This window comes from Ammospiza nelsoni, chromosome 3, assembly GCF_027579445.1.
Source record: "Ammospiza nelsoni isolate bAmmNel1 chromosome 3, bAmmNel1.pri, whole genome shotgun sequence".
Classification (NCBI taxonomy): Eukaryota; Metazoa; Chordata; class Aves; order Passeriformes; family Passerellidae; genus Ammospiza; species Ammospiza nelsoni.
Window position 1 is genome coordinate 50,531,365 of NC_080635.1, and position 13,638 is coordinate 50,545,002.

At 37.7% G+C, this 13,638-nt stretch overlaps 1 protein-coding gene across 3 annotated transcripts in view; it reads right to left on the reverse strand.

The window, feature by feature from the left end:
* The window catches only part of MAP3K5 (mitogen-activated protein kinase kinase kinase 5), a 97,986-nt gene that overhangs the window by 4,406 nt on the left and 79,942 nt on the right, over window positions 1-13,638 (reverse strand). For all 3 annotated transcript variants that reach the window (XM_059468475.1, XM_059468476.1, XM_059468477.1), the window contains 7 exons: window positions 13,036-13,213; window positions 12,207-12,227; window positions 10,966-11,143; window positions 10,710-10,878; window positions 7,730-7,915; window positions 4,432-4,537; window positions 1,911-2,151 (listed from right to left, as the gene is read on the reverse strand). In XM_059468475.1, coding sequence (XP_059324458.1) covers window positions 1,911-2,151; window positions 4,432-4,537; window positions 7,730-7,915; window positions 10,710-10,878; window positions 10,966-11,143; window positions 12,207-12,227; window positions 13,036-13,213 — 1,079 coding nt within the window. The remainder of the gene's footprint in view (window positions 1-1,910; window positions 2,152-4,431; window positions 4,538-7,729; window positions 7,916-10,709; window positions 10,879-10,965; window positions 11,144-12,206; window positions 12,228-13,035; window positions 13,214-13,638) is intronic.

Consider the following 13,638-nt stretch of genomic DNA (forward strand, 5'->3'; position numbering starts at 1 on the left):
TTATTAGGAACTTGATCAAAATTTGCACATGGAGAGCAGATTCATAAACCTAAAATTGACTCCTGAGTCTTCAGAAATTCTGCCTTGAAAGGACTGCAGCATCTTCATCCTTTTCTTGAAACCTCTGTCAGCCTGAGAACTATGCAACAACTGTTCTATTTCAGCATGTTTCCTTTTATTTATCCATGTATTAATTTTTTTTTTCATTTATACCAGTTGAGCACTGCAACCCTTTTCTGAAAGACAGGAATTCAGTTAGAAAATATGCCACAGAAGCCCCTTACCTGCCTTTGCACAGGGGCAAACTGAATCCCACATGACTGCATTGTAAAAACATCTTGCCCTACTTTTAGCTTGCATGCAGGCCCACTAGAAACATATTTGCACTTGATGCTTCCACACCTGAGCTAAGAAACCTTACCAAGTCCACCCTGCATGGGAACAGAGCTGCTCGCTGCATCTACACCCACAGCTTGGGTGTAGGGTGTATTCTCAGTGCAAACTGATACTCTGTCCAGACAGGTCACCTTTCAGTTAACTAATTCCTAGTCTATCTATTCTGGTTGGAAAAGGTCTTCAGGGCCAATAAAATAATCCATTTTTTTCTCCTGAGAACTGCTTGCTGCTTGTGCCAATAAAGCTTTCATAAATATTTTTTTAAAATTCTCTATTGTTTATTAAAAAATTCTGCATGAATGACTGGATGTGATTATTTGGCCAAAGGCCTTGCATTTGAGAAATTTACAGAAGCAAAATGCTAGCAAAAAAAAGTACTTCTACAAGCTGATCACTTCGGAGGCTATTCCCCACCTTAAGCTGGGGAAGAAAAGTGAATCAATCTAAAATATTTATTTATTTCTCCAGGTATAACAATAAGACAATCAAAATATTTCTCAGTGGTCACAAGTAAAAAAAAATAATTGTGACATAAGGACCCCAAAATACTGATACTTTATTAAATGCAGTACAGCCTAATGAATTACTTTAATTATGGCAACCTTCTCAGACACATGTAAAAGTAAACTGTAATTTAATATTTTAATTTCAAATGAAAATGTAGCTCCAATGAATTTTCTACCAGGATGACAACTGTATTATTGAAGACATGTTCTCTATCAAGGTCACATTTAAAATTTACTGAGGTCAGTGTCATAAATCACATGCTGCAAAAGGGAAATATCTATTTTAACTAGACTATTTGGTATATTTTAATGAAAAGAAAACAAAATATATAGAAGATGATTTGGATTTTTCTCTGACACTTCTTAAAAAAACAAAAAAATCTTAAAGAACCACTTTTCACTTGCACAAAGTGCAAGACATATTTCTGAAAAAAATGCAATATCCAATTTTCTGGTTCATTTCTTCTCTTAAGCAAAACACCTATTTTCCCCATCTTTCTCTATTTAATAAAAAGCTAATGGTTGCTGGTAAGCACAGATCCTCCTTGCAGTGTGCACAAAACAAATCTGAAGTAGTTTCCTTACGGAGTTCCTGTGTAGCTGTCTATTAGCTTGAGTTCACTTGCTGAGAATAGCTATAGAAAAGAACAGCAAGTTCTGCCCTTATGGAAACAAAACACAACACCATTTATCAGCCACACAGAGCACACCAAAGAGAGAAAAAGCAGAAGTTTGGCAGCAAGTCAGTGTTTTACAGACCTTCCCTGAAAGGGCACCTGAAATCAAGTCTGACCTTAACTTGCTTCACTTGGGTTTTGTTGAAATTCATGCAACTATGTAAGTGATCAGTCACAGCTAAAAAAGGATGATCATTGAAGGGAACAACTTACACTGCAATGGAATTTTGGCACTGTCACTGGTATTCCAGCTTATATATATTTTGAAAGCTAACCAAAGCATACTGTTGTGAGCATGCTAGTGTCCCTGTCTCCTGATGCCCAGACTTACCTGTTTGTCTCTAATTTTAGCCTGCCCAGCTGGACACTCAGTGATCTGTGAGCAGCCTGGGAGTCATGGGACACCGTGGAGCTGAGTGTGCTTACACCTGAGGTAGCTACTGCATCCTCCAAGACAATGCAAGGCTGCTGGATGGTTTGATTCTGAGGCTGTTCATCTTGATCTTCAACTTCTATATCATCTTGATCAGCTGTATCACTTTCAGATGCAAGGCTAAAATGTGGCCTTAATTCTATTAAAATATAAGCAAGAGAAAAACCACCAAAGAAGTTAAACATAAGTTAAATATTAAAACTAAAGCAGACCCAAGTGACTGTTTCCAGATCATCCTATAGCTTTGGTTACAACAGACCTGAAATTTCTGTAACAGGACAAGAGATATTTTCTAGGGGTTTAAGATCACTCAAAACATAACAGCACCTTTATTTATGCAGATTATTATTCTGCCTGTCAAAGAGCTGTAAAAAACAAACATGTGTATGAACATGATTCCTGATTTGGCTACCATTTAATGTCAAATTGTGCTGAAGTATAGCAGGGTTTCTTTTGCTTAATTTCATTCTCAGTAGTTTGCATTTTCTTATGTGTCTGACTTGAAACATTTTATTGAACAAATAACCATTATTTCTTTTCTATCCAGGTCTTCCTGCTGTTGCTGCTCTGGCATATTTAGCATTCCATCCTTATAAGAATACCATGTTCACCAAAAAATTGCATTCAGACATAGAGAAGAAATTATAAAGAGGCCCCTCTCCCAAAAATTAAAAGCACACCTCCCTTCTACTTATCACAGGGAACGCTGCCTATTTTGTAGTGATGCACATCCACCAACCACAAACACAAAGCTATACCCTGGTTTCTGTTCCCTGTTTAAACTACCTGCCAGAGCCTCCCAGGTATGCAAGATATGTATACTAGATCTGACACTCCTACACAACCTATTAGTGTTAACAACATCTGTTTGTTTATTCTAACTATTTAATATAAATCTTTCTTCTTTCTTTCCTTCAATTGTGGCTCCTTATTGCTAAGAACTCCCTCTAGTCTCCTCACCAAAATGTAATTTTTTTCCTGAATCCCACTTGCTTTATGCCCTTTCTGCTGAGTAACTAAACTAACAAGTATGTTTATCTTCCTTACAAAAGACGCTTTTGTTCCTTGATCTATTTCACCTCTTCATTTCAATGCTACATACCTTTCTCAAGGCTGAATATAATAAGGTCAACAGAGCTGTGCTTCCTCTAAATTCAGGAAAGCAGATTTATTATGTAGCAGTTACCCAAATATTGCTAGGCAAATACGTCTGGATTTGCTTTGAACTTCTGTTCTTATTAGCAGGATGTACAAGTTCTTTGCCATTGTTCACCACCAGGCAGCATAAAATTGGCTTTGTACCATTCCTTAAACATCCCATAACTTTTAGAAGTGTTAAGGGCAGTGATTATTATCCACATTATAAGAAAAATAATTAAGGAAAAAAGAATGAGACAAAGGCAAGGGAAAGTAATCAGAAGCAGAGAATCAGCAGATGATCAGTGCCTGAAAACCACTGGGGCACAGAGGATTTTGTTTAAGCTTGACCACCTACAATTAATGCTGTCACTGAGCTGTATGGGGAAGAACAGACAACTTAGGAGGAATTGTAGTTACTCCTATTACACAGCAATGAAGTACATGCCTGTAAGAGGTGTTCAGCATTCTAATCAGAAGACAGGAGTTTCTTTGTGACTTGAAAGTAACACAAAAACTCTACTTATATCTTACTGTTTGTGCTAGGGATATGGAAAGTAAGGAGAATAGGAATAGATGTAACTTTCAAAGTAATTTTCAGATCCCCTTATTGATAAACTAAGACAACCCACTGCAGGAAACAGAAATCTAAGTATTCTGACTTAAAGCATTAAATGAAAATTATTTTGTGATATTTGAAAATATCACCATTAATTCCATTACCATTAATTCCAGCATTAGAAGTTAAGAAGAAGCAGAAAAACTAAACTTGGAAATAGGTAAAGAAGTAACAGAATGGGCTACAGTTTCATCTAAACAGACTCTTTCCCTCAGTGAAGCCATACACTCTAAATCCACATTTAAAATACAATGTAGAAATTGCAGCCACTGCAGACCTGTTTGGTTGGTTTTGGCAGGTTTTAAGTCAAGGTTTTGGGGTTGTTTGGGTTTGTTGTATTTTGGGATTTTTTAAAGACAGCTTCTGGCCATAAGCAATAGGCCACATTTTGCACCTCAAAAGATTAGGTCCCAGAGCACCTTAACCTACTACTACTCACCGTGTTGCAGAATCATTTAGATTACACATTGTGGAAAGGTGCTTTCCAATGCAGCTTTCACAGAACAATACACAGATTAATTTCTGAATTGCAAAGCAGACAGTGAACAGGAAAAAGGCCACTGCTGGTTTCAAAATCCTAAGTGAAGCATCACGATCACAACTCTAAAGCATGTTTAAAGAGATCAGCTGAAAAATATTTGCTGAGTATTAAGAATGACTCACCTGGGACCAGAATTGTAATAGCAGTCTGCACAGCTTTTCTGATTATGCTGTCCAGTGCAAACATCCAATGTGGCTTAATATTATGATTTCGGAGAACTTTATTGACCTAGTGAGAGAAAATTCAGATATTACATATCCCACAGCTTAAAATGAGAATATATGTCATATGAAGTGTTTCAACTTCTAGATGCTATATCCAAGCAGATTATTACAATTATTTCTTGATAGCAACATTATCAACTTCATCTATTTTAATATAAGTCATGCAATATGTTGTATTTTTCATCAAGTACTGGTTCCTGTGTTAGGTGACTGTGGAGAGAAACTTCAAAAGAATGCAAGCAAGACAAATAACAAGGACTATGTTATGAAAGGCTTGCAGCTGAAGCTAATTAATCTTGTTACTTTTTTTGGCATCGCTTTCACTGCTTGCTCTGAGCACTACTTGTCTATTCTAAAGTACAATTGTAGGAAATATAAAAGAACTAATGTAATGCTGCTCCTACTTAATTCTGAAACTAGTTAATTAATGTTAGTTTAAACAATTAGGGAACTTCCTTTGTGTGCTGTACCATTTTCTCTTTCCTTCTGCTTCTTACTTCTGATGGTTTTCTACACTGGGTTGCTCCTAATTGCCTACAGACCTGCTTACAAACTGCTTTGAGTCATATTTTACATACAAAACTATCAAGTTACAGCATTATAAAAAAAGGAGCAACTACTGATAATGAAAAAAAGTGGAAAAAAGATATTTCACTCTTCCTAAAAAAGAGATAAGTTCAATTCCCTCATTCTGTGATAACTTTTCTGTAAAAAATGACTGAAGTCACACAAATTATGCCTTCAGAGGATATGGAAAAGTTATTAGTCCTACTATTTTCACTGCCAAAAAGCAAGAGTATTCAGTGATGCAGTAATTTATGCAGGTACCTGCACTGGCTTTGGTTGGGATGGAGTTAAATTCTTTCACAGCAGTCCACAGGGTGCTATGTTTTACACTGTGACTGAAACAGCCTTGATAGCACACACGTTTCAGCTCCTGCTGAGCAAAGCTTACATGCTGTCAAGGCTGCCTCCGTTCCTTACACTGCCCCAGCAGTGAGGGGGCTGTGGGTGGACTAAGGGCTGGAGGGGCACATGGCTGGCACAGCTGGCATGTTATATTCCCTTCTGTATAAGGTCATGATGGGCAATAAACTAGAGGCTGCTTTTTCCAAAGGAGCTGCTGCTCAGGGACTGGCTGGGCACAAGTCTGCTGTTGGTGACTGACTGCTTTTGCAACACTTGTGAGATTTTTCTCCCCCTTTCACTTATTTAACAATCTTTATTTTGACCCACAAATTTTCTCACTTTTGGTCCTTCCAATTCTCTCCCTCCTCCTGTTGGGAGGGAGTGAATGAGTGACTGGGTAGGGGTTTTCCTCTAGCTGCCAGCCAGGGTCCACCCAGCGCAGCAGTACCTGTGACTGCTCCGTTCTATGGCCAGTGGCCGCGAGGTGGCACTTGGACACTGTGTTTGGATTTGGGAGCTGTGCAGTGCCAGGGGAGCCTGCCCTGGGCCTGGCACCCGGGCAGCAGCTGCCCCTAAGGCTTGCCCGCTGCCCTCTGAGGCAGCACAGCCACCCTGTGCCAGCACTTTGCACCTTCCCAAACCGACTGCCACAGAGACAGTGACGTGTTTAGCTAAGTCTAGCTTTACTGAGCACTGAAGAAACAAAATCTGACTTTGTCAAGATCACAACCATCCATAGTAATGTGATTTAGTTATTTATATGGCATCACAAAATTACTTTTTCTTGGTTGGTGAGATAAGGATGTTGTGATTATTAAGCACTGTAACCTAAGATCAGCTTATTAAGTACCAAAAGCAAGGGAACTACTTTCCCTCACTTTTAGCAGTGCCTCAGTCTCTGCAGCATCTGAGGTCTTGATACTGTCCTGGATTTCAGTGTAGAATAGAAATCTATCGTATGGCCAAAATAATTTAAATTGCACACATATAAAGCAAAGTTTTTCTTTTCACTTTCTGTGGGTTTAGTTAAATAACAGATCGTAATGAAAGAGACAATTATCAGTTAAAAAAAAGCAACTTGTAATTATGAAGTTAACAGAAAGTAAATTTTTTACTGATAAGAATACAACCCAGGAAATTACTACCAAACAACTGATGCCCAGCAACATCTCTATCAAAACAGTACAAATATTTGTACTATTACCCCCTGCATTGTTTTCTTGACCTTGTATGCTTGCTTTTCTCCTCCAGTATCAAAACAATATTAATATGAGATTAATAGAGAGAGCTGAAAACATGCTCAAAAGAATCAAAAACTTTTGATTTGTAGAAAGATCTCTTTCACAGATTCATTTAACACTTATTTTTAATAAAAGCATCTAATCTTGTTAGTGTAGTCTATGCAACACTTTACATGCTATGCCATCCTTCCTGACTTGTCTTCTACTTGTCTGAGTGCCCCAGGTTTGAATTCTAAAAGGCTCATCCACCTCAAATACCCACCTGAATTGTCATTTCATTTTTACTACATGACTTCAGTCTGGACAAGTGATGTTCAGTACAGCTGCACCCTCCCATGTTCATTATTCATCAATAATTAAGCCTAACTGTTTGGGAACTAACACTTAAATACATACCTTAAGAAAACATTTGCTGTTTGTAAACTGGCTATTTAAGGGCTACCCATGCATCTGTTTGGCTGCTCAATGTAGGAAATGATAAATCTTGCATTTATTATTGGTAGAAAAGTAACAATCCTCCTTATCCTGCTTATTATAAATTGAAATGAGAATATTAGTTTGGCAGAAATCTGCTAATCAAAATACTAAAAATAAGAATTAATATAGCATTACAAGGTAGATAGACTACTATGGGGGCAATGCATTAATTTGTAAGAGAAGTTTAAGAGATCTGCATTTATGTAGGATAAACCTGACATTTATTGTTAGTCTTATTACCCAGGAAACCTTCAAAAATGAGATTTTTTAAAAAAGGCTTTCCTGCCTTACTATTATGACACAATATTCACACAATTATTCTGAACTTGCTATATCTTTAATCAGTAAGATCTCAGTAGTGTTCAGGGTCTGTGTCCTGCCAAAGGATCACAAGGCAACCAAACCAAGTCACTGCTGTGGGTTCAGATTTTGCTATTACAGTTTCAAAGCCCTCAAATATTATCACTTCAGCAGCTCTGGGTGGAAGTTAAACAAGTTCACTTTGGTCCTGGCTTGTTTCGTTTTTTTCAGTTTAGGTGAACAAGTTTCTGAGTAAAAATGCAACTTACAGCATCTTGAAAACCAAACAGCACAAGCTGCACTTGGCTGATACCATGGCTGTCAAAGTCCAACTCCAGTTTCAATTTTGAAAGCGTGGTTGCGATGATTTTGCGATCAGTGGACCGTACAAACTCTCTGAGGCTGGAAACGAGTGTTGTGATATGTTCCCATTTTAGCTTGGGTTCTTCAGCTCCCTGGCAGAAGAGACAGGAAAAGAAATAGTTTTGATAGTCATATTTTTGAAACATACATCCAGAAAGACTTTAGTTAATAATGTCAGCTGGCAATATGGGTTTTCAGAAACTGCTGCTATGGTTAAGGGGAAGGTGCAGCTGCAGGTCAGGTGCTGGTGGCAGCATAACTGCAGCAGCACAGAGCTCTGGGGCTGGGCTCCCTGGGGACAGGCAGGGGGGAACTCATTGAACAAGTAGCTGACTTCATTTTACACCATTTGCTGAAGAATGTGTGCACGCTGCAGTGTGTATGTGTCTTTGTACAGCAATGAATAAAGATATGAATAAATGTACTGTGCACTGGGTGCTACAAATGACTCATAATTGCAAACACACACATGCTTTGCAGTGCTTCTAATTTCTGGGTGCCTCTCAGAGACAATGTGCAAAGTCCTACAGCAGCATTTTAAAGAAGAGATTAGTCAATTATGCAGGAGGCTCACAAAGGTACTGCTTGTTTCTTATGTAATTTCCTAATTTCCCTTAATGCAGAACTTCTACACTTGGCTGTTCTTAAAGCAAGTCTACAAAGATCTCACCTTTCTAGTATAAATATTCATATGCCTATTTTTAAAAGCTTTTGTGAGCATGAGCTACCAAAAGCAAAAAGCTCAAAAGCATTCATCAGAATAACCAGCCAAAGTAACCAGGAAGCAGAGCACTGTCTTTACTCTTATAAGTAAAGTTATGCCAAGTGAATGCAAATTTCAAAGCCAAATCTTAAATTAAGCCAGAGTTGTAGTTCAACATGAAGTATTAGATGCTTATTCTGAAGGAAGTAAAGTAAATATTTATATAGACTGAGGACATCCAACATTGATTTCTGTAAAAGAAGGACATATGGTGTTTGGTTCAATTGCATTTGCCAGTTTTATGCCATGAATGTTATGGCTGGCCAGACACCAAGAGCTCTTGTTTGCCAGTAACACTGAGCTTTTAACTATAGTCAAGCAATTCTGATCAGGATGAAACAAGGATAATTTTATTGAGAAAGAAGCTTAAAAAAACTTCTTGTGCAGTCAAAAATACCACGGACTAAAACATCCACCTAAGATAAAAGGTCCTAGCCTCTGATCTTGATCTGCTTTGAAGAATTCACCTGATGATTTTCTATGCAGAAGAGGATCTCTCACTGCTCTGCAGTAGCCAATCTTCTTTCCAGGTAAATAATTAAAAAGCCATTAGGGCAGATAGGTAAATGCACACCATAGCCCTGGACTAGAAAATCCAAGTCCACCAAGGCACTAGGCACTATGGGGACAGGAGGAGCAGTATGACTTGCTAATTAGAAATAGTGACCCATTTTGTGAAGGGGCATTCTCCTCCCTAGCCCTCAAACCCAATGACTTTGCTGAAAGCTTTCTTGTGAAAAGTGTTTGTGAAGAGAAAAACTCTGTGAAATCCTAAACCCTGATGAGGCCTATCAAGCAAGCCAGGCTTGTTCTATTAGTAATTTCTTGCATTTCTCAAGGGAGAAAACAGTCTTTGGGAGTCAGAGCTCATCATCCCTTTGAAGGGCAGCCAGTCACATGAACATGGGTTTTGAACTCTTTGGCTCTAAAATTCTGTCTCTGCTTCTCTCTCAAGCTGTTCCAGCCCAAGCTGAGAAAGGCATGAAACACTGAGCACACTCTCTGGGATTTGTGATTGAGTTTCAGACTCTCACAATCACTGATTATTACTTGCATACACATGCAAAAACTGTGTCTTTTACAACAACTCTCACAAAGCACAGATCACAAATGTCTTTCTCACTGCCTTATCTTTTAACATTTTCTATAGTTACCAGGATAACTGTGGGTTACTCTCTCCCCCTCCCAAGAGTTAGAAGCTGCTTTTATTTACATGGCACCCATTTCCATTTACATGCATAATAATCATACTGGTTTGCATCAGTTTCTAAACACTAGTGTCTTTAGAAGATGAGTTGTCATGTTTTACAAATGTTTTAGACCAGCAATACTTTGCCTTGAGAGTGAAGTGAATCAATTAACTACTAACACACACACAAACAAAAAATCCTGTCATCCAATTACAGTGTTGCAACACTTAGCAGTGAGGTCATGATCTGTTATTTCTTCAGTGTTGTCCTGAATCATCCCCACAAAAGAGTGCCAAAAGGTCATTCTGCAATTATTTTGTTGTTTGTTGAAGCTCTCACAATTACTACATCTTCCCTCCATCCGTGCTCCCAACAGCACTGAAGGATAGCTGCAATTTGTTTTCTTCCCAGCCCCCTCTTTCCCCTGTTATGGCTGTTGGCTAGGAGGCAATGGTGTATCCATCAGCCCCATTTTTTCTATACAATAGCCTAACATAAGGCCAGAGCAGGCCAAAGGACCTAAACCTCCCTTTGTCAAACCAGTCAGTTGGAATACAGAACTTTAAAAGGAAGTCAAGATAATCCACTCCTGGAGATCATCTACCTTATATGAGTTACTCAAATTTGAAAAGCACTGGAAAAATAGAGTATCATGAAAACATGTTTTTCTGTTGTGTTGCCAGTGCTAATACCCAGGTATATACATAGTAATTACAAACAAAAAAGGCCTATTTAATGCATCATGAACAATTTCAAAGTCTGTTTTTAATAGCCCAAATCAAACAGTAAAAAAAAAAAGCTTACATGGTGTATGCTTTCTAGTTTAATCAAACTTCATTTCTAGCTGCTCTACTATGTTTAATTTCAAGAGTTCCAGGTAACTGCAGAGAAGTCATAGAATTCCATAAAATTCTTGCTGCCCTCTGGAATTACCTGAGTTAAAGCTTCCATCAGGTTCCTCACCACCTGCTCTTGGTCCTCAGTTAATATTCTGTGGAGGGTGGCTCTCCTTTCACTATCCTTCTTCAGCATGAAAAACCCAGAGTCTTTCTCTTCAGGTGAAGGAGGTGCACTGTGATCCTCAAAATGTTCATCTGGGATGCTGAATAACACAGTGAAAAGAAACATTACAAAAAACATCCTGATGCGCACATTCCTAATCTAACAAAAATTTCAGGTAGCTCTTTACCTCAGAAAAAGGGACCGGATTCCCTTCCCATCTTTTTCTCCACAGGATTTGGCTCTTGTTTTGAAAGAGAATGGATCAATTTTTAATTCTGTATCAGGTGAGACAGAACCATATTCACTGCTGCTACTTGTATCTTCCACCAGAACAGGGACAGGTAAGGATATGCTCCGAAGATACTCTATTTGTATAGGAATATTCAGAAATTAGAATTTAATAATGCCATCAGTTTTGAAGTGAAGATTATTTTTTCATAGGAGACAGAAAACTCCAGCCTTCCCACACACAAACACAAAATATTAGAGAAAAATTGACAAAAAACACCTAAAACTTTTTTGTCTGGAATAAGAGTCATCTTTCAGGTCTGTTTTTACTCCTGAAAGATGGAAATGCTGGGCTTCTTGAGAGTTCATTCACAGAACTTCAACACTGAAGTGAATGTGCATCCCCTGTCATGACTTCCAGCAATAGGAAAACTTTTCTACAGGGTAAGTTGTCCAAGCACCTTCCAAGATCTTAAAATTATGGGTGTATATATTTATATATACACTACATATAAGTGTAGATACTAAAACAGATATAAGATACATTTCTTCATCAAATTCATTTGTACAAGTTTAATTAATTCATAATCATTGATTAATAATAATAAACATGCAGTTAAGTCATAACTTTTAGTTTTAAATCCAGAGCACACATTGCCACTGCAGGAAACTACTCATATCTATTTCACATATGCACATTTCAAAATGTATTTTAATATCAATTCAGCATGAAGGTAACTATGTGTGTGCTCAGTTCCCTCCTGCACTCTTCCAGGTGATTTCCTGAAAGAGCGGAATATCCTGTATTCTGGTCTAACAAGGGGTCCCAAATGCATTCTGGTTTGTCACTTGCAGAATTTAGTCTAACAAAAATCTATGCTACCATTCTCCATAAACCTTGTCTCTGTGGCTACTATGAAACAGCCATTGGTTTTCACCAAAAGTCCCCATAAACAACAGCACAGCCCTACAAGCCTGTATCACTCACTCACAATTAAGCCATAGTCTGGTAGGATTAAAAACAGTATTTCAGATATGCACAATGAATTAGATGCTCCTAACAGAGAAGGGTCACTTATCTTCACAATTGTGATCACTTCTCTTTCCATCTTTTTAATGTTGAGAAATTATACCAAGGTAAGTGATAACTACAGTATCTACACAGGTATGGTTTTGATGGAGAAGTAGGTTAAAACTCACCATTTGTGTTGGCTGAAAGGACTGTGTGAGAAAAGGAAAGAGAAAAAAGGAAGTTAAATATGCTGAAATTAACGAAGAAAAGTCTAAAGGGTAACTTCCCATTTTTATGGATTATCTCAATTCTCCTGGCTGCAGTCTCCAAAAGTGTAATTTATTGCAGTTTAATTTTATTCTGAGGGAGTGGAAACTACAATAAAAGTGATCATCAACTATCATCTCTTTACCTGATATTTTTCTTTCTTTAATCATCTAATGCTAAAAATATACAGAACATATTTTCCCAAGTATATATCTATACACAATAGAATATGTTATTACTGCTCTCAAAACTCCTTTGCTACTTTCCATAATTTAGAACACTACAGGAAATGAACATTTCCTGAAATGAAATTTCATGAAACAAAAATAATGCAGTGTATGCACATTTGCTATGGGACAAAGATTAATTAATTATGTAGAAAACTCCACTGAGATTTAATAGCTTGTTCTAACCTTACACAAAATATACTCTATATAAATATTTTTTCAATGAAAACATATGCAAATTTAAAAAGGGAAAAAATGAAACAAAAATGCGACAACCATAAAAGCTGCACAAAACCACAGACCTAAAAAATACTAGAAATATTTCTATAAATTGCCTTCTGCGTCAACATGGTAACAGAATTCTGACACAAGGGCATTTCTGCAGTAAGCTGCTGGTAGAGAAGGCCACAGCTGAGCATTCACATGGGATGGAGATCCACTGTGCTCACCCTGAAGACTAAATCAGCAGTTCCAGGAAACATGGGCAAGAAGAAACTTCCAGATTGAATTTAGCAATGCTTACCTGAGAGCTTTGAAGGAGACTTTCTTTTCTTGCTTGAAACCTTCAAGAATTCATCTATAAGTAACTCATGAGCAAAAGCTCGTTTATCAGGATCTGGTTCAAAGCAACGCAATATGAAAGCCTTGGCTTCTGCAGACATGGATTCAGGAATTTCTGGGTGTATTTTAAACATCCCCACCTGAGACAAATAAAGGGAGAAACAATGGCCTGAACTGTTCTTCCCCCAAACACTAAACATCATCAAAAAATTGTTTAGATAGTAGAAGTGGTATATCATTTTCAGGTTTTAATATTAACCTTATACAATTGGTTTATTAATTCAGAGAAAAAAAAACCCAAACTATTACAAACTGCATAAACAATTGCATTTAAAAACCCCCACAGCTGCAAGTAGAGGCTCTTCACAAAGCAGAGAACTGTTTCTTTTTCTCAGGTTGGTGTTCTTTCTTAACACCCAGGCTGCTGAATAGCTGCTATCTCTCTACTAATCTAATCAAAAATACACAGCACTCCCTCTCAGGTGAATCAGATTATTGTTCTTAACAGAATCCAGGCACTTCCTTTATCTCCCTTTCTTGCAACCTTTAATTCTCCAAAACAGTC